Source organism: Rhea pennata, chromosome 5 (genome assembly GCF_028389875.1).
Source record: "Rhea pennata isolate bPtePen1 chromosome 5, bPtePen1.pri, whole genome shotgun sequence".
Taxonomy (NCBI): domain Eukaryota; kingdom Metazoa; phylum Chordata; class Aves; order Rheiformes; family Rheidae; genus Rhea; species Rhea pennata.
The window spans coordinates 2,674,836-2,695,010 of NC_084667.1; the positions used below are offsets into that span (position 1 = coordinate 2,674,836).

Below are 20,175 nucleotides of genomic sequence, written 5' to 3' on the forward strand. Positions count from 1 at the left end.
AATTAGCTGTCTTTCGTCCTTGCCCAGAAGTGGTACAGAATAGGAAGGAATAGACTTGGCAGAAGAATATTTACCCATGGTTTAAGCTTTCGGGTTCTCTCTTGAGAGAGGTTTGAAATACAAACCTGCGTTTGAAGTAATGATGTTGTTGTGGTTGTGATGCCAGAGAAGCAAGGTTTATAGAGGTTATTTGTGTTTCAGTTCATATCATCAAACTCAAGCAAGGGAAAGCAAATTATGGGTTGCTTATTCCGTGCTTGTTTTTGGTAAAAATCTGATTTTTTAAAAAACCAATAAATAAGTGCAGTAGCATGGAATCCATGCAATTTGGGCACTTTTATTTTCCCCACAAGAGAACTATCAAACGGTTCATTATTGAATTTGACCAGCCACGAGCAGCTGGTGACAGCAGTGGTTAGGTGTCCTTGCACATAACGAACAAATGATGAAGAAGGAACAGTTTGTTCACATTCCTTTACATTGCTTATTTGACTAAGGAGACTTGTCTAATAATAAATGCAGAGGACTGGAAATTGGGCTTTCTGGGTTCTGTCGCTAGTTCGACTGCTGTTTGACTTTGTGGCTGTTTTAGCATTTGCCCAGCCAGTTGGAATCGGACATTAGACAGTGGTGAGAGAAAAAGAAAAATAAGGTTGTTTTAGGAGGGGCATACAGTATGAAAACTGGTTTATTTTTATGCTAAAACATTTTTCAAGGCCATCTGAAAGACCGTAAGGCTTTTGACAAGAGTGTCACGTAAGCTGTCTGGTAGACAAGTTTCTTTTGGTTCACCTTTCTGTTCCTTCATGAACTGACAGTAGCTTTTCAACACTGAGATAATCTGTGCTCTACATTTTACTCTCTCCATATGTTCTTCTCTTTCTGCTTCTGGCTCTCCATGTGCATCTCCTGGATGCTCAGTGTCTTTCTCAGCTCCCTTCTTTCCATTTCTCCTTTTCCCTTCAGGGGAAAAATGAGGACAGTTGATTCCTGTGGAGAAGTGAGAGTATGGAGGAAAATGGAGTTGGACTTCTGCACTGCTCAGCGGTCACAAGGGATGCAGAACTCTTCAGAGGCAGCTGTAGCTGCAGCACCAGGAGCAATGCAAAGCACCAGGAGAGCTCTGCATATGTTGAAGCTTTGGCACAGCACTTTTGAGCTGTTCCCAACAGCCTTGCCAGAGCTTAGAACTTGCTAATTTATGTTGCTGAAATCCCAAGCTATTTCCATTCCTTCAGGCTTTTGTAATATATTCCTGTCTGCATATACGTTTGGGATTTAACTGAGGAACAAAGAGGCTGATTAATAATATTATAGAGGGGTGAGCTTTAACGGTCACTACTATCTTGGCTGGTATGCCACATGTTGAATCAGAGCTAAAACTGGAGAACTGGGACCATTTCAGGTCACACGTGTGGTGTATAAAGGGGAAAATGCCAGAATTGCACATTTTAGTTAACGACCTATTTTCTCTGCTTTATGAAGTTCACCCTTGGTCTTTTGGGTCCCCACAGAAGTTATCAAAGGATGTGATTTCACTTACCTGAGGACCAGAGGTGCTCCCCTTAGCCACACCAGAGATTGAACTGAATTGGGATGGACAGTATGTGCAGCTGTGTCCCCTTGCACGGTGAGAAGACAACTTCTGTCACCTATTCCTTTGGGGGTGGTGAGACACTGGCAAGCTTAGCAGCACTGTGGGTGCTTAGGAGAGTCTTCCTCCCCCACTGCCCAGAGCAGGCATCCTATACACAGCTGAAGTCAGGGAGTCTCTTCTTCAAATACCTGATACCAATTATTTGCTCTGTAACTCACTGACAATGAAGGGCCCGTAACCACAAAGTAAGCTAGTGCTATGCTTTGATAGCAGAATTCCCTATCTTTGAATTAGGCACTTTTAGTTACAAGCAACAGAACAGGGGAGTCAAAATGCAGAGGATGAGATTTGTATCTCTTACTCCTGAGGATCTAGGCACCACCTAATGTGGTAAAACAGCCTATGTCCAGAGAGGACAAATAAAGAAGAGCATGGATTTTTAGCCTGGTAACTGCAGTATACTAGTATGTTGGCAGGGTACATGGGTTCCACTTCCAATTTTAGTTGGAGTTTCCATAATAACATGTATCATAAAAATGCTGAAATTACAGGGATCTGGAATTGAACTCCAAACCCTTCTTTCGGAGAAGTGCCTCAACCATTAGGGTCAGTCTGGAGGATCTACTCTCTTTGCACTAATAGTCTTTGCCTACAAGGTTGCAGTTGAAGAGCTTGAGGGGTGGGGGGTGACTGAAGCCCATGATCGATGGGCAGTAGGGGATCTTAGAGCATCACATTTAGAGGATGTAGCAGAGAAACAGTGTTCACGTGCCTAGGTAAACTCTTACATGCCAAAATGTAGTCTAATGTGTTGTCAGATGTCTCTAAATTCAGGCAGAAAGTGTGAAGAATTCTGAGACTCTAAATTTTGAATTCCAAGCCTTGCTTGACTGGGGCCAGAGACTCTTGAAGTGAAAAGTGGTTGAGTACCCCAAAGGGAACAGGCTTCCTATATGCCTCTCAGGGAACTAAATGTAAATTGATGTATAGTCTAGCTCTAAAATCACTGTGGACTCCTTGTTTTACTTTAGCATACGTGTGTGCCAGTGCTTTTTGTAATAATTGACCCTTGAGTACAAATGTGACTATATAGTGAATGGTTCAGCAGAACTGTACTTTAAAGCCTAGGTTGTATGTCAGGGATTTTCCCTTTGAAATTTCCTACTAATTGTACTCCATGAACCAAAAATATTAAACCTACTTGTAGGTACTTATATTTGTGAAAATTCACCATAGAATTCTGCATAGATGTTACTAAATTTACTCCTAGCTGGCATTAGTTGAGCAACGACTTCTAAAACAAAAATTTAGAACATTTTTTTTATAGATGGGTTTAAAGTTCTAAATATTTCACGAGTTAGTTTGAGGTGAACAGAGCCCAGTCTGTAAGTCATGCTTTGAAAAATGTTTGAAAAGCAGAATTTGGGGTTCAGATTTGCATTTTATTCAAAATCATCCAATATGCATGAATGACCAGCGTGAGCTGGTTGGGTGTAGAATACTAATTCAACCTCTTCTCCACTGTGAGTGAGTGTGTTGCAAAGGCCGTATTTCAGTGCCTAGCCCAGACACAGGTATGAGAAGTAATGGCTTTCAGAGGAAAGTTCCAAGTAAAATGTAGCATTTTTTATTATAGATTTAAAAAGAAAAAGAAAGATTCAGTGATACGCAGCTCTTTACAGACCACGTAAGTGCACAGCTCCGAAATCCCGTGGCTATTTCAAGGACTCTGCAGGGCTGAAGACCCAGCTTTGCACTGGGTCCTTCCTTCTGCCCGCCGTCCCCCCGGGTGCTGGTGATTGACGGGAGGGAAACCTGAGTATGAGGCCAGAGGGGAGCCAGACCATGCAATAGCGGATCACCCTGGTCTGGGTGATCAGGAGACCGAGATACCCAGTAACGTACAATGTCCTGTAGTATGTACCAGTATATTAGCCAGAAAATAACCCACGAGCAGGAGTAACCTGTCTACCTGAAATCTAAGCAGCTTGAGGAAGCAACTGGTGATGTTGCTGCGTATTCATCAAATAATGCATGCTCGTGTACTTGGTCGATGATCTGACCTCTCGCTAAATCAGAGTTTTAATTTTATATAGCAGAGGGGAATCTGTAAAGTTACGTGCACTAGTGCATCTTCACACAATTCACAGTAACCTCTTAGTGATTCCAGTTAGTGCTGCAATTGCTGCATCTTAATATCCTAGGATGACAGGTAGAATCCTTTATTATCGATGGAAAAAATGTCCAAGGGGAGTCCATTTGGTTGTAGAAAGTTGCAGCGATTTCCCCACACCAAGTCAGTGAAAAGAACTTGATTTTTAGAAAAGGATGTTTTCTCCTGTGGAAATTACTGTGGGTTATACCCAATTGGGAAAGGGTAGTGTGAATAAACAATATGATATATGGTTTTAAAAAAAAGAGTTAATGTTCCATATGTACATAGGGAAATGATAAAGATTTAGGAATTCTAGTCTTCTGAGGAAAATAAATTTCTAGCAGGTTTGTAATGTGCTTATTTAAAATGTAGGTTATGCTAACTAGTGATTTACCACTTGTAGAAGGCTTCAGAGATTTTTCATATGGCTGTATTCATACATGTAAAGGGAAAATCGTGTGTGTAAAAAAAAAAGTGAATACTTTCAAGTAAGGGAGCAAACAAAAGAAAAACGTTACCCATTTGAAAGCTGCAGAACTTTACAATGCTGCGAGTAAGTAAAAGCAGATGTTGTAAAGTTTAGAAAAATCAAGACATTATTTTCCTGTTTCCACTGAATATTTTTAAACACATTATAAATAAGCTTTGAAGTAATACAAAATACTGTGTTTGTTTTGCTGATAACATCTTTTTGCAAAAAACTTTATCAATGCTTGTTTAAGTTACAGGCTAAACGATATCTGTGTGGTTAAACAACTGGCTGTATCTCTTGCAAATACAATGCTAAAATAGTTGCAGTCTCTGAGCCCTTCAAAAGCTTATCTGATTAGATCTTTGGGGTTTAATTTTAAACAGATTAAATATTTTGTATTTACAGAATGTAAAAATTAAATTCAAATCTCTTGCAAGCTCCTCAAAATAATGATTTTCTTTTACTCCAAAAACTATTTTTAAACCAATAAATTTTCTTAAAACATTTACTTTAAAATCAGTAAAATAGTCACTTTGGGAGTCCGGCTCACTGTTTCTAGGCATATACTTTACTTTCAATAAATGTTTTGAGACTTTAAGAAGCAGATAAACTGATTGGTATTTATGTGTGGTTCTAAACAGCGCCAATTAAAGATTGTATATATTAAGGTTTAATGTGGCTCTACTGAAAAGAGATCACTGAATAATAAATTTGCTGAATTGCAAGGTATGTGTCCATTAGATGAAGCAAAGTGTTTCCAAGGAGCAATCATATTTTTGCACATCAAAACAGCGTGGAGATTAAAAGGAGACTCTGATCGCCACTAATTGCATTCTGTACAGTCAGCCAGTTTTAGTTTTAAAAAATAGGGGTTCTGAATGACAATGTTGGCGTTCCTCGGTGAGTCCGGGGGTGACTGGCTGTTGAGAATGGCAAAGGGATAAGCAATCATGGCATTTGTCACACTATATAAATATTCCTTCACACCAGGAAAAAGTTCTTTTTATAGCACTGGGTGAAAGTCTAGAGCTTGGGCTGGGAAGAAGAGATATTTTCTCAGACTTTGCCATTTCCAGTGCTAGTTCCTGGTGGGCAAGACGGGTACAGAAATGGCCCCAGCGCTGGGCACACGTTGTATCACCTGTATGGGCACATAGACATGACTGAACGGCTGATCGATGAGAAAGACCGACTTCACCTTCTCTGTTTACCTGCTGGCCATAAAGTTGGAAGCTGTAACTTTAGAACTGTCTTACAAGATTTTGGACCTGAGATTTGAATGTGCTGGTGGAAATGGGACATGATTCCAGATTGGCTTGTGCAAACTTTTCCTGCCCATCGATTCAGCGGTGTGCCTCAGCGGAGCAAGGCTGTGTGCTCAGCGGTGTGTTACAAGAGCATATACGCAGGGCAGAGGGTATCTGCAGCAGACAAGCAAGTTCACCTCGGGTGATTTTAGGCAGCTATATTTGGGTTAATCCTTCTAAGTGCTCTCAATATTCCTTAGGTAGGAGTAAGTCTTGTTGAGTAGGTCTTGTGGAAGAAAGGGAAGCCCCAGTGAACAGGTAAATTGAGCCATAAGAATGTACACTGAGGGCTTACTGGAGCATTGGAAGAAAAATTTGGTGACCGTGACAGCAGGTTTAAAGCGATTGGCCTAGAAATGAGATCAAGGCCTGCACTGGTGCAACTCTATGAGGATCAAGTCTGCATTCAGCCCTAAACTATCTGAGATGCAAGTCAGTTTGGGGTCTGTGCAGCTCTGGTGCTATTGAGCAGCTCACAAATGAGTGACTCGCGACCGTTTGCCTTTGCTGTAAATGTTGCTTCCAGTGCAATGCTGCATGTGCTGCCCAAGTGAGAATGCAATGCATGGAATATCAAAAAAGGGGGGGGAGAAAAACCTCATATTTCCCTTTCTGTTCTCTGTGTTCATGTAATCATTCCATGAACAATTCATATAACTGCATAATATATTTGAAGTCAGTTTGCCTCCTTCAGGGCAACTACGATGTGCCTTCTTACTGCATTTTATTTCCTTTTACGCGTTAATTTATGAACTTCTTTGAAGATGAATATTCTCCAACCTGCAAGCAGCAGGACCTTTAAATCAATGCATCACCTGCATTGCACTGCTGATCTAGTAATAGGTCCAAAATTTCCATTTCCATTCTCTCCCTTGCTTCTGCAATAAAGCAGCCTTTAGACATTTTGGGTAGGTCAAGCCATGCTAGATAAACGTCTTTTACTAGAACTGTTAGCTCCTTTAGTCCTTCTTTCCCTTATGGACAATTCTAGTACCAGGAGCCCTGTTTTGGGGATCTCGTTATATTTGTTTGTTTTTAGCTGTGGTGGGTAGGTGTGGACATAATTAAAATAGTATAAATGGACAAGTTCACTGAGGATTTGAGAGAGAAGCACATGTGGCTTGTATGGCGTATGCCAACTTTGATACATCAAAAGATAATTTAATTTGGCCTAGGTGGTGGGATTTGCTGAGAAATGAAGTTTTGGTTTCAGAGACATAATGATTAAAAAAATTAGTTAGGGAGGAGGGAAGATGCTTAAAATACTTATGAAAACCATGTACTAGTAGGAAAATATTCATCACTGTGGGTTTTTTTCTTTCTAGACTGGAAATATGGTAGGAGTAATTTTATAGTAATTTTTAATGAATAAATTTTATTAGTGTTGTGTTTCCTTACATGAATTAGTTTATTGCATGATTTACTCATTTTTGGAAAAGAAGCTCAGAACTTTCTTAAATGAATAAAACATGTAGACCATATGCATCTACTAATAGTCCTTTTCTCACCTTTAATCCTCACAGAGGAAAGTGTGGGTGTGGGTCTGCAGTTATCTGTGATGCTACAGGATGCTTCAAATTATATAGCTATTACACAGTGGCTCATTTTAACAACAGAATTAATAAAATGTATGTGTGTTTTGTTTTAAGAGCATTGTGGCTATATTCAGGAGGTGGGCTTACTAAATTGCAGTGGTAACAGCAGCCAGACTAAGTTGTTGCACTTGATCCATGCTCATCTTGGGAAATACGTAATTTGTTTTCAGCATAACTTTGCTTTAGAGAGCACCGTGTCCTACATTAGGGCTAACAACGCAGTGGATTAGCTTTTTCTGCAACAACATCAAGTTGCTCTTGACCAGCTTCCCTGAAGGCACTTACCCATCCTGGCCATACCCTGCCACTTACCGTACTGGTCTCAGCTCGTGCCGTAAGGAAGGACATCTCCTGAAAAGCTGCCCACAGAGACGACGACTGTGCCACGACTTCTGAAATGCCGAGGACTCTCTGCTGGGAGTATGAACCATGTCTAGACACTGTGATGTGTTTTTCATTACCAAAAATCTGGGCCTCCCTAAATGATAGGGTGAATTCATTAGGAATGTACAGTAACTATCCCTGCTCTCTTTCTTTCTCTTTGACTGGAAAGCTTGTACAGCTGAATTACAGCCCCTAGCTTAAAACACCACTGCTTAATACCTTACTTTCCGTAATGTTTTCGTGTAATGTTTTCCTTCCTTACTCAGGATGTATTTTGTTTTTCAGGTTTGAGTATTATATCACTGGGTTCTGCCTTGCCATAAGTTTACAAGCTTTGATTTTGCTATGTAAGGGATTTTTGTTTGCTGTAATGACAATGTAGAGTTTTCAGACTTTTAGAGAGTGTTTATATCATTATTTTTGGCAAATTAGGGAGTGAAAAGTTTTCATACAAGCGTTAATGGGCAGCAGGACAGGTAAAGAGCTGACTGTGTGAGGAAGAAAGGATTATAGAAATAAAAACAAGGTAACTTTTTTTTTAAATCTGAGAGTTTTTTTTTTTTTTCTCAAAAGAGACATAATTAAATTCTGATACAACCCAGTGATCAATGAAGAAGGAAATGGACTGAAACATGATAATTCAAAGGGACTGTTAAGGGATGTTTGTTTTTTGCTTATCAAGGAGTGCTGCAGAAAGCAAAGCTGCAGTTGCTAGGTGTAGGAACATATGAAAACAAATCCCACTTTTTGTCGGCTTTGGAATTGTGTTTTCCATCATGCAAGCATTTTGTAAATCATATAAAGTGAGACCACATCCAGTACCTCTCTTAACTGTGTATTTCTAAGGGGACGACGCAGTTCTGAAGTCCTATTTGGATCACTGTGGGAATAGTTTGCAGACCAAGCATACAGTGTGGACACTGTTACTGCTTTACCTCACTGAGATGGGCTTAATTCTGCCTTCCTCTTCCAAGTTATAAGAAGTCTTGTCCTGGAGAGCTAGTAATGAATCAGTGATTAATGCCTGGACCTGCATCTGATTAATGCATACTGGCGGTGCATCCCCACCTTCCTGTTTCCATTCCTTCCTGTCCTAGAAGGAGATTGTGTACCATTCCTTTTGCATGCTTATTTCTTGCTTGTCACCTGCGAGAAGAATCCTGTGAATTATAAAGTAACTCCATAATCTTCTAAGCTATAAATGAAAAATTAGAGAAGCAAAGACTGCATAGTGGCTTCTGGGAATATTTTAGGAATTAAAAAAAAATCAAACTCACAATAGAAGGATCCCTAGATCCTTCATGAGCGTAAGCAGATGAGGAAAGGCAGCAAGTGCTGAGCTACTGCACAACATCACAGGTAGCTGACTCCAAAGCTGGAAGGCCCTTACTTGAGAGCATCTTTCTGATAATTCCTGCCGTTTGTGCCAGTTGGACTTCAGCCTGAGTTCTCTGCTGGCCTTGGCTAGAGAAAGAGATACCTTTGGGCCACCACTTCAGAGGTCCAATATGTGCAGGTGTATTCATGGAAGGGAAACCCTCAGTCCTAGCTACAGTAGCAAATTGATGCTATAGCTTTTTATCACAAATTAAACCAACATCACATTGTTTTGCTTGTATAGACGGATGGAAGAGTATTAGGCCTCTAACATTAAATTGGACTTATATTAGAATCTTTGACGAAGAGACAGACTTAAGTATTTCTTAGGCTATTCTGATAAATTTAGTTTATTCTTTTCACGAGAAGAAAATTGTATATAAGGAGGCCTACGTTTCTGATTGTCAGGTGTGGGAGCAATTCGGTATTGCAATCATTATTATGTTGTTTTTAATATGAATTCTTATATTGTTCTTTTTATTATGAGTTCTTATATATATTTTGCTAAGTATTTGTGATCTAGAAAAGAAGAGCGAAGCATTGTACCTGGGCTTTGACATGGAAGATAGGAGTAAGTCATAGATGTTCTCCTGGATTTTGTTTCACTTTCTTGTAACTGCAGTGAAGGTGCCCCAATGCGTGAATGAGCCCAGTGCTTTCCAGTAACTCAGTTAATGACCAAGAATCAGGTCCCCAAATATTTGTCAACTTTTCGGATGTCCAAGTCATTTAACATCTTGAGGATAAAGTCCAGTCCCTTGAAGCTGTTCTGGTAGTCCATGAGGCCGAAAGACATAGCAGAGAGCATGCTGACAGATTCCCAGCGGGCTGTTTGCTGAGCATTTGGCGCTAAGGATGCGAGCCGTGGCTTTCTGCGCGGATATACTGCTTTGCTCTTAGTGCTGGGGATGACAACGGAGAACGTAACTGAGGTGAGAGCAGATCATCCGGTAGAGCAGGACGGGTTGAGGTTGGAAGTGCTCGAAGCTTCACCTAAAGAGGTGAGTATGAGGATTTGGCACCTGGCAGGACTCTAGGAACTGAACTGTTTGACCTGACAAACTCGTGCTACAACTAGTGCTTGGGTCTGAGAGCTGATGTTCTCTTAGATTACTTTGCCAGTGATCTTAGTTATTGAGGAGTTTTTTAGTAGAAACCCTGTCCTATATCCTTTCTCGGTGCACGCCAGATTTTTGTAAGCCAAGGAGTAATTCTATTTTTGGTATTTTCTTGTTTGGTTTACTGGTAGCACAGCCGTGGTTTGCTGTACAATTTGGCTGGAGGAATGATGTTCGTTCTTTGTTGCCAAAGCTTTTTATACATGCCACATGTGCAGTTGTGATACCAATGTGCCAAATTGCAGAGTCATCTGATAAATTGTATTTACATCCACCTTTGACCACCTCACCTGCTTTCTGCCACTAATCTGTCTCCACTGGGATTTAGTCAACATTCCAAACCTTGGAGCAGCTTCAAACATCTGCTAGTTAAAAAAAAAGAAATCACCAAAGAAAAATTTCCTGCTCTTCTCTTAGCCAATGAAATACTGTCTGCCTCCAAAAAATACAGTGGCCTGCACTGGAAATTGAAGAATAAACAGTGGTACGCTTATGGCAATCATCTTTAATACTTTGCAAACCTTCATATTATGGACATTTCTGACTTCAGTTAAATATGCTGCCTGGAGATGTGCTGAGATACTCAACTTTAAATATGGACTCTTTATATAAAAACCTTCTATTGGAAGGTGATAGATTTTAGTTTGTGCAGGTGCTAATGTAACTTGATTACCCACTGATGTCAGTAGGAGCAATGTTGGGCTGCTGAGTACTTAAAAAGAAGTTTTCGGTCTTTGTGCAAGTATTTTTGCTGAACTCTCTGGTCTGTTTAGTTGCATTACTTCGCGTTGCAATTGTTTCGGTGTTCATTATAGCTATTGTCCTCAAGGCTTCTTGACTAATCCGTCCTTGGAAGACTGTAACCTGCTTCTAGCAAGAAATTGTAGTGTTTGTATTTAAGCACTGATGGCTCCAGATGCTTAATTTGACCTATATTTAAATTTGACCTTAGGTATTTTCCTCAAAAGTACTTTCTGAATCAAGATATTGGTTGGGAACTTACTGGCTTTTGAGCAACTTTCTCAACCTAAGTCACAGGCCATTTAGTCCCTGTTAATGGCAAATGGCTGATCTGAAGGGGAGCATGAAACAAGCGGTTGCACAAAGCAGAGTTAGGTATTTGCAGCTGCACTTAAAAAGTGACTTTGTGAGCTGTTCAGTTAATGCTACTGAGGAGATCGGATAGGGGACTCATAATATGAAAAAATGAGAGTACCAGTAAATACGTGCAATGCTTTGGGAAGGCAGCCCGACATCTGCGCATGGAGAGTGGGCCAGGGAATAGGCTGCAGCAGGCTGAGCTTTACAGCCTGCAGTATTCTTGGCTCCAGCATCTTATTCAACAGTAAAAATTAATGTGCAATATAACATTTGATAGTTACCATTATTGTGAAAATATCACATGTGGAAGTATTCCATAACCCTCTGCAAGCATCACTTTGCTTTAAAAAATGCACTCGTAGATCAGCTTAATATTTCTCGTTGTCTAATAAGGAATGTACTTTTAAATAATTCTTTTTCAAAAAATAATCACCGCACCTCCTCAAACAGACATTTTTGAGTCGCCCAAAGCGTGAGAGAGAGAGATCCATGAGTGTGTACGTATATATCCTTGTGCTATGTTGAGCTGTTGACCATTCCCCTTGCTAGCCGAGTCCATTCTTTCCAAACTGTTGGAGATACTGGGACATAAAGTGGCTTATTTTTGTTTACTTCTCTTTTATTACTCAACACGTGCTTACCAAGTGGTCACAACTAGAGGGGAAACACATTTTTCCACAATAAAATCTGTAGTTACTGTGACAAACGTGAGACTAATAAAATTAGAAACTGGTGTTTTCTATTTGATTAGTGAGAATATAGTAAGAAGCAGTAGAAAGTCTCCCAAATTACTCACTGTTGCTGCTAAATATGTATAACAGTATATCTGAGATCACCAGCAAATACAAGGAGTGCTTTTGGAAGTAATGTTTAAGTTAGTTTGTGTATCTGAAAATATAAAGCCTGTTGTGGCAAGAACACTTTTAAGACACGCATAGAACTCATTAGCAAGAAATATGTAAGTTTGTCTTTATTTTATTTTATTTTATTTTTATTTTTTTACTGGTCCCTGAAATTCCTATTTGCAAGATACTCACACAAGCCTGTTTATTTAAATCTTGTTTTACTGTAATGAACTGCCCTTAAGATGGATCAGGTCTTACATGGGTAAACACGATGAGATTAATTTATCGTTTAATTTCTCTTCCCTTAAAAAGAAGGGGAGGGGAATGTGGAGGTAGGGAGTGGAGGAAGGAGAGAGAAAAACAGTAATGTGAACTGAAATCAAATGTTTGCAGATGAAATAAGTTAGTAATGTTTTTTTTTTAACTTGTTCATCTGTTGGTGTAAAGTCAGTACTTTTTCCTCCTCTATGATTTAAATGCTTTTAAATCTATTTTTGTCAAGTATCAGGTTTTCCTAATCATAACATCAGGGAGTAACTGGCATATGTAAAGAATCACTTTCGTGAGTTAAAAAAAAACCAAAAACAACAAAATATTTTTTTCCAGTATTTGTCATTTACTTTATGTTTCTTTGAAATTGTTCACTAATCTTTGCTCTGGTCCTTCATTAAGGAACCATCAGGGAAGACAGCAAGGAGAAGGTATTCTGACCTATTTTAAATTGGTAGCAATTTTTAATATAACATTTAATTTTGGAATGTTAGTATAAACATGCATAAAAATATATATATGTATATATAATGTAATGCACTACATTACAGGGAGATGTACTTAACAATGTCAGAATTGGATTTGTAAGTATTTTGGTTCTCATATTTAGTGTACATTGTGAAAAGAAAGAAACTTTTCTGAAGCAACTGTGATTATGTCAAGAGATGAGTTGCTTAGATTTTTTTTTTTTTTTCCTTTTCAGTTTAACGTAATATTTCTGCTGTTCCTGGAAATCAGGGGGAATATATAGCTGTTTACTTAATTGTGCTCTTCCCCTGCCATGTGGCAGCAGAAGCAAGGAAACTTCACATTCTGCACTCTGCTAGTCAGCTTTAAAAACACACCAACAAGTAGAGGGTATCAAATTCACACGTCTGTTTTTCCATGGCAAATAAGGGTTGCCCGGAGTGTAATATTAAAGGAAAAACAAGCTGGACAGAATTGTTTTGAAAAGAAGCTACTTTTAGCATTGACTTCTTTGCAAATAACCTTTTTAATTGCCTCTTCCTTCGCCGTTGCGTGTTAAAGAAATGCAAGGCGTGTGACAGAAGAGCCTGTGCAGTGTCCGGAGCTACCTCCCGCTGCAAGTTATGGAAGCGTCTCCAGGAGGTTTGCGCGTTCGTCCGTCCGCACGCGCTCTGACGGAGAAGAGCGTTACCCGGCGTGGGTTTCGCTTTCTCGTTCTCCTTTGAGCACCGTCTCGGATCCGTTCGGATCGTTTCCTGGTCAGCAGCCTTCCGAACCGGCTTTGCCCTTGACTCCCTGTGATGTGTAATAAAACAACCGGGGTTGAGTGCGTGCACTCGGGAGTCTGGGGCTGAAGCTGCTTGGATTTAAAAATACTCAAGCTGTTCAGCTACAGCTTCCTGTTAAACAGCGCTAACTAATTCGGATCTTGGGGATCTCTGTACTCCATATTAGAGTTAATTGTAGATTCCTGCTTTATGTGTATTTTTGCTTATTTTCTAATTCTTTTGTAATTATTTTTTTACTGGAAGCTACATGCCGCTTCTCTTCCTCCCTCTCACCCCCTCAAAAAAAAAAAAAAAAAAAAAGAAAAAAAAAAAGAAAAAAAAGAGAATGAAAGTGTAACAGGGCTAATGACCTGTAGAAAAAAGGAAATAGAGAATGAAACAGGAAAAAAAATAGTGATCCCTAGAATTATTTATTCATTTTGACTGCAACTGACCACCACCACTGAAATTAATGCGAGTCCATTTGAGTTACATTTACAGAAATTGGATTCAGTTGCCTCTTCTTAAGTTGTACTTATTTTCAAATACCTTCAGTATTTTCATATGCCTTCAGTATCTCTTAGAATGGAAAGCTGTGAAAGGAAAGATTGCATGGACAGATGTGGATTGAATTGTTGGGATGCTGTCCGTTCTATAATAATTTCACAAATGTTGAAACTTTTTTTTTACAGTGTATTTTTTTCTCTATGTACCAAATTATTGATATTTTTTTTCTGAACTAACATGCAAAGGCATTCAGCTTTGTTTTTCTGTAGTGTGCTTTGATCTCAGCTTTAAATGTCACAGTACTAGGGTTAAAAATACTGCACAAGAGCCTTTACACAAATTCCATGTTCTATTGCATATAAATGGAAACAAAACATGCTGATTGTATATTTTGGAAAAGCTCATTTTTTCTAATATAAATTTAGAGTCATAACTAAAGAATCCTCCTTTAATAGTTCTAATAATAAATATTTTTTAAAAATTGAATTCCACAATAAGATGACTTTTGCCTGGAATTTCAGTTGATGCTCAGGTAAGAAAAAGCACATAGAATGATACTTCAAGCTGTTTTGGAGACAGAGGTATTTCTTTAATATTGCATATTGTGGCTTTGGCAGAAGAGAAGAGAGAAATTTTGACAACAAAATGTGTGGCATTTCCTGTTGGTTGAAATTTTGTTTTGCTTACTAAGTTAATATTTAATGTTATCATTGGCAAGGCAAACTTCTGTAGGAAAATATCAGTGCGAATTTTACTAGTGAGATGGGAGTACAGGCTATAAAAATTCTCAGTTTCCCTTTTAAAAACTTAATCCATTTGTCCAACAGGAATGAATACAGAAGGACTAGAGGTTTTGAACTTCCCTCACATCTGGGTATAGCAGTGTATTTTGACTCCAAGCACAATAAAACAACCATACTTGCTGGTGGTATATGACATAATGACCCAAATATGTTTTTAAAAAATCATTTATTGCTGTACATAAACAGCTAAGTTAGCACAAGGGATGATAAAATAACATTGGTAATTCTTCCTTTAGCTGGGAACCATTGGTGGCCCATTAGGATTCCAGATGTAGCCATGTGTGCTTTTCCATTTGTTTTCCAATGTCTAGTGCTTGGACCCTTGGTACCTTGGCTGTGGTTGTCAAGCATGTTGGCTTTTCAGCTTGAGGTCTTCCTGGAGAAACACACTGACCTAGCTAATAGCTATAAAGCAGCTTATTGTCTTGGGCCTAGTTTGTTGGGACTAGCCAGAGTGAGGGCAGCTTCTTGTCAAAGGTCAAACACCAGCTTGACCAAGTTTTCTATAGTAAACACTTGCGACTGGACCTCAAAATCTAGATGTAAAAATATAAGCAAGGAGATGTTCCAAAACATTATTTAAAAGGCTGCAATCCGTGCAGTTCACATCTACAAAGAGTACGCTGCGTTACATTCAGGTATTCGAGCATTATATGTAAGTAATAGATTTTCTAAATTTTCTGTATAGGCAATAACTTAAAGTACTAAAATGGAATAAGGGAGGAGGGAAGATTACTAAAGAAAGTAATAATGCTCTCCCTATGAAAGCTAAAGTAGAATTTTTGTTTTGTGTTGTATAAGAGTCATGCTTTTAGCTGTTGATATTGAGCTCGTGTAAGCTTAAGACAACACATTTAACACATCAGGCTTACCTTGAGTAAAGGCATACCAAGAGAAGAACCACTATTAACTTAAGTGTATTGATACTTGTTTGTATAGGGCCAGGCTGAAACCTGTTGTCTTGACCAGTTCAGCCGAGTTTCCTGGGCTATTTATGCAAGTTCTCTTCTAGAAGTAATAGTTTGTCATTCTGGTCCTTTCTGATTTCAGGGGAAATACTTGAATAAGCACTGTTCACTGTGGTTACTGCCTACCCTGCAGTGATACGAACATTTCTGTTGAGTTAGAAATTCAGTGGCCATGTAAAAAATATATTTGGAAAAATGTGGGTTTTTTTGGAGGGGTTGTTTTGGAGCATTTTTTAAAGAGGAAGGGGGAATCCTTTACTATGTATGTGTGTGTTTGAATAAAATTTAGCGCTGAAACAAAGCAGTCTGAATAACGTACTGATCTCCTTGCAAGTACGTATGTGTGTATATATATATATATGCACATCCTCATTTTTATATCTGTATTTATTTTATATAATAACATACCAGTATAATATAAATTGATCTGAATTTTCTGTCTTTGAGGTCCAAACATATCCTGGTACCCTATTAATCGAGGTCCTTTGCATCATCTTTACTAAATATGCTTATTGGTATTAAGAACTTTCAGATTTTCCTAGCTTTAAATCTGTAGCTTTAAATGCCCATGGGACATTTATGAAATGTGAACAGATTCAAATATAAGCTAATCTCAAACTTTCTATTACAATTTGTTTTAGCAGCCTTGGCAGAATAATGAATTTTGGTGTCTAGGCCCACTGTGCTGAGTAAAATACAGGACACACAAACAGGAACCTCCATTTGTCATTCGAGATGCAAAGCACAAAATCACTTCCAGGCACCAGCTGCACCCATGTGTCTGCAGAAGCGCCGGTAGCAACCACGTTTAGCTTCTGCTTGGGGTGATCCAGATTCGTATTATTTTTGAAGCCAGACGGTGGAACTTTTTTTTCCCTCTGGTGGGAAGGTGATTGCATGAGAGGTCCAGCTGAAGTCACAAGGACCACTTTTGTTCCTGCTGGCTTCTGGCGGATGAATGTGAGAGGGTTCAAACCCAAAGTACCGGAGCGTATCCTCTAACCACAAGGCTGTGGGCTAGACGGGATGAGAGCACTCGCTGTCCCCCAGTAAGGCTGGGTTACTGGGCAGCGATGGACGCGAGATTCCTGAGGTCGCAGCGGCTAAGTACGTGGCCATGGGCGAGTGCTTAGGGCCATCGTGTGGCATGCCTTCCTGCCACCCCCTTGCTGCTGAAGTGCTTCTCCAAATAAAAAATGCTCTTGCTGATCTTCTTTACCAAAATTCCTGAGCGAGCACTTCAGAAACAAAATGAAACTCCGAGGGTATGGCCAGAGGGGACGTCAGTACTGGGAATGAAGTGGGCAGGCAGAGGATGATGAAGTGAAGGGTGCAAGCAGATGAGGCTGTGGTCTCAGCTCATGTGGCACAGCAATCGAGTAAAGGGTTTTGTGAGCAGAAGTTCCTGCTTTTATAAGTAGTCAGTGCATCAGACTTCTGCCCTGAGCCTTACATTTTTTTTCGTTTTATATCAGGTTGTTTACTTCTGTGCTCGTATACTGCGTTTATACTCCAAATACTCCCAATACTCCCTGAAAAGAGGGCTAGATTTTCAAATGGCAAAACTACTGCAACTCCATGCAGTCAACTCATGCCAGCAGAGGAGCTGAACAAAATATGGGGAAGTGCTCCAGAAACACTTACCTTCACAGTACCTTGTAGTGGCAGCAGCTTTGTATATGTCTGGCTTTAATTTTTCAATGTACCTGTGGTCTCAGTTAGGTGTGTGCTGTACCATTAGATTTGTAAAGTGTTACATGCTTCCTTTTCCTGTGCTTGGAGCATACTAAGCATTCCTGGGGCATACTGAACATAACTGTAATCAATACAGAAGTTTTCTCAAAGAGTTTCTTCAACTATATGGAAGGTTGTTAGTTGTGGTGCAATCTAACCTGCTTTGCTAGCTCTTTCCACAGCTGAACCATTTTGATAGTTCCTTTCTTTGGTCATTTTTGCTCCAGGATTATTTTGCTACACAATTTCAGAACAGAAAAACATCTTTGGCATATGAAAGATTGAAAAGTGGCTGAATCCCAGCCCTTTGTTTGCAAATATGAGTCACACACCTACCAGTAAAATGTTACTTGAGAGCCTGTTGAGACAACTAGGTCAGGAAAGATCTTTGTGGGTAATTCCATGTCCTTGTCAAGGTAGGCTGCCAAAATCTGCCTGGTTTGGGGCTTCTGCTCTGTCTGTGCCTCATGCACAGTAGAATCCAGTGACCAGTTTGCAGATGTAAATGTGTCACCTTTTGAACTGCTTCTCTTAAGAGACAAAGGCATTAAATCATTTAAGAATCCAAGGTGAAGGAAAGCATTTGTTTTCTTTTTTTGCCATTTGCACTCACTGGCCATCAGGATAAACATGACAAGCCAGCAGTATTTTGAGGATTCATATCACCCTCGACCTTTCCTGGGCTTAGCTGGAGCCAGCTGCTGTACAGCTGGGCAATGACTTGCAGTGTGTGTTAGGACACTTGCCTAATGACATTGCTGATAGCCACATACTGAGATACTGACAGCAGTGTAACATATTTTTGGTAATGTAGCCCACGATTTCTGTCCTCTTTTTGAGTAGTTTTCTGTAGATGTTGAATCAGAGAAATTCAGAACAGGTTTTTCTAAATTTTTTTGGTGAAGAGTTTTGAAGAAGACACCTGCACTCAGGATCCTACTGCAAAAGAAAGCCCTGGAATCCTTGTAGTGCTGAACGCTGCTCCAGATGGGTTGTGAAGGAGGCAGAACGGCGTAATAAAGTTGACTGTTAAAATGGCAGAGGAATCTAATATTTCTGTCCGTTCATTGTCACAAGCGATCTTCTATTCTTGTTTTACAGCTGTCTAGCGTAGGTGAGAGAAAAGTTGGATTGCAGGGCGTACAGAGTATCGACAGAGGTCGTGTTTCACTGGATCTTGCCATTAGTGCTTAAGAATTTGTCATTTGAAATATTAAAATCCTTATTGTAAGGCTCATTACCTTCTGTCTGCCTAAATTTGCCTGCGCTTTCAAATGTTTCTGTCGTTCTTAACTTGCCACTAACTACAGTGCAGTGCTGCCAGGAGCGGTTGCATAGCTGTTAGACTTCACCGCAGGATGCCTGAATTTTGGTGTTGAATGAGCTCGTCCTTATATGTTTGTGTGTCAGTGTGTGAAAGCAAAATTTAAATAAACGAGGTAAATGTCATTGATCTTGAAATGAAAGGCACTGTGCGAACAGAGCAAAGATAAATAAATAGATGTTGTCTGCGTAGGAACAGACTTCGACTCCCGTGTACTATGGTAGTCATTAGGGATAAATGGTCCGTTTTATCATGTTTCAGAAGAGAAGGTTATTTCAGTATCACAGCAACCCTTACAGTTGTCTGATGAAACAATCTGGATAATTATTCAAAAATATGGAGAATTTCACTGCAACACACAGAATTAAACAGTGGAAGTTTGCATTAAATGTCATGGAATAGTCATATTAGCCACCTTTTCTTAATTCCTGTGTGGTGATCAGATCTGAACAAGGCTAGATCACTTAGGAACAGAAACATGCTGGCTTGGTGCTCTCCGTATCAGAACATAGCACTGTACTCTTAGGTGAGTCTCTGAAATTTTAAACCATAAAGTCATGTTTTATCACATATAGACTCTTTCTGACCCTGTGAATTTTGCTCTTTCTGCATAATAGCACTCTCCAGGGGTGCTAATACTTCCTTTGGTACCGGTGTTTTAAAACTGCCCAGAGTCGTGTTTGGACAAGGCCCTGGTCTGTAGGTCTGTGTCAAGTATGTCCTGAGTTTTCTGAGTTTGCATATTGGATTGGGTCCTATATGTGGCTTAGGTGCTACCCTACCTGAATTTTGTATCCTGAAGAGGCTTAAGCAGGAGTTGATTCAGCTGTGAAAGGGCCAATCTTGATGTGCACAGGGAGCTTAAGGCACATTCAGCCTAGAGTGATGCTGTCAGGGTCAGGCCGCTCCTGAACAGAGCTATTTGGAAATTGGTGTGTCAGGTTGTCCCAAGGTGCTCTTCTCTTTTAGAGGCTCTAAATATATCCCCTACTAGGCTTTTGATATACTTTTTTTTCCCCATGGAAGACAGCAATATGTTGTCAACTTTACTGAATCTTGAAAGGCACTATGTGACCAGAACAAAGATAAATATCAAGAAAAGGTTTCTGTTGCTTCTATTGAGAGTGAGCCTGCCTCAGTCTCTTTAATGGCCAGGAGCCCTGTTTTCATCCTCCTCCCTGTATTTCCTTTTTCTTTAGAGGAAATACTTGTTATACACTTCTGTGGAAGTGCAAGAGTAAAATAGTCTATTAAAATACCTACTTGACTACCAGTTCTCACAGCATGTGGTGTCATTCATGGATCCAGTGTGTGTTTGTGCATAAGAGAACGTGTTAAGTAGTAGGTGATATGACACCTACTGACTAGGTGCTGGAGCTGAAG

At 39.7% G+C, this 20,175-nt stretch overlaps 1 protein-coding gene across 2 annotated transcripts in view; it reads left to right on the forward strand.

Moving 5' to 3' along the window:
* The window catches only part of SLC25A21 (solute carrier family 25 member 21), a 240,445-nt gene that overhangs the window by 29,931 nt on the left and 190,339 nt on the right, over window positions 1-20,175 (forward strand). Inside the window, exon 2 of one of the 2 annotated variants that reach the window (XM_062577395.1) lies at window positions 1,515-1,630. The exons of the other annotated variant lie outside the window; for it this stretch is intronic. Within the exon in view, the coding sequence (XP_062433379.1) occupies window positions 1,597-1,630 (34 nt within the window). The 5' untranslated portion in view covers window positions 1,515-1,596. The remainder of the gene's footprint in view (window positions 1-1,514; window positions 1,631-20,175) is intronic. 2 annotated transcript variants of the gene reach the window in all.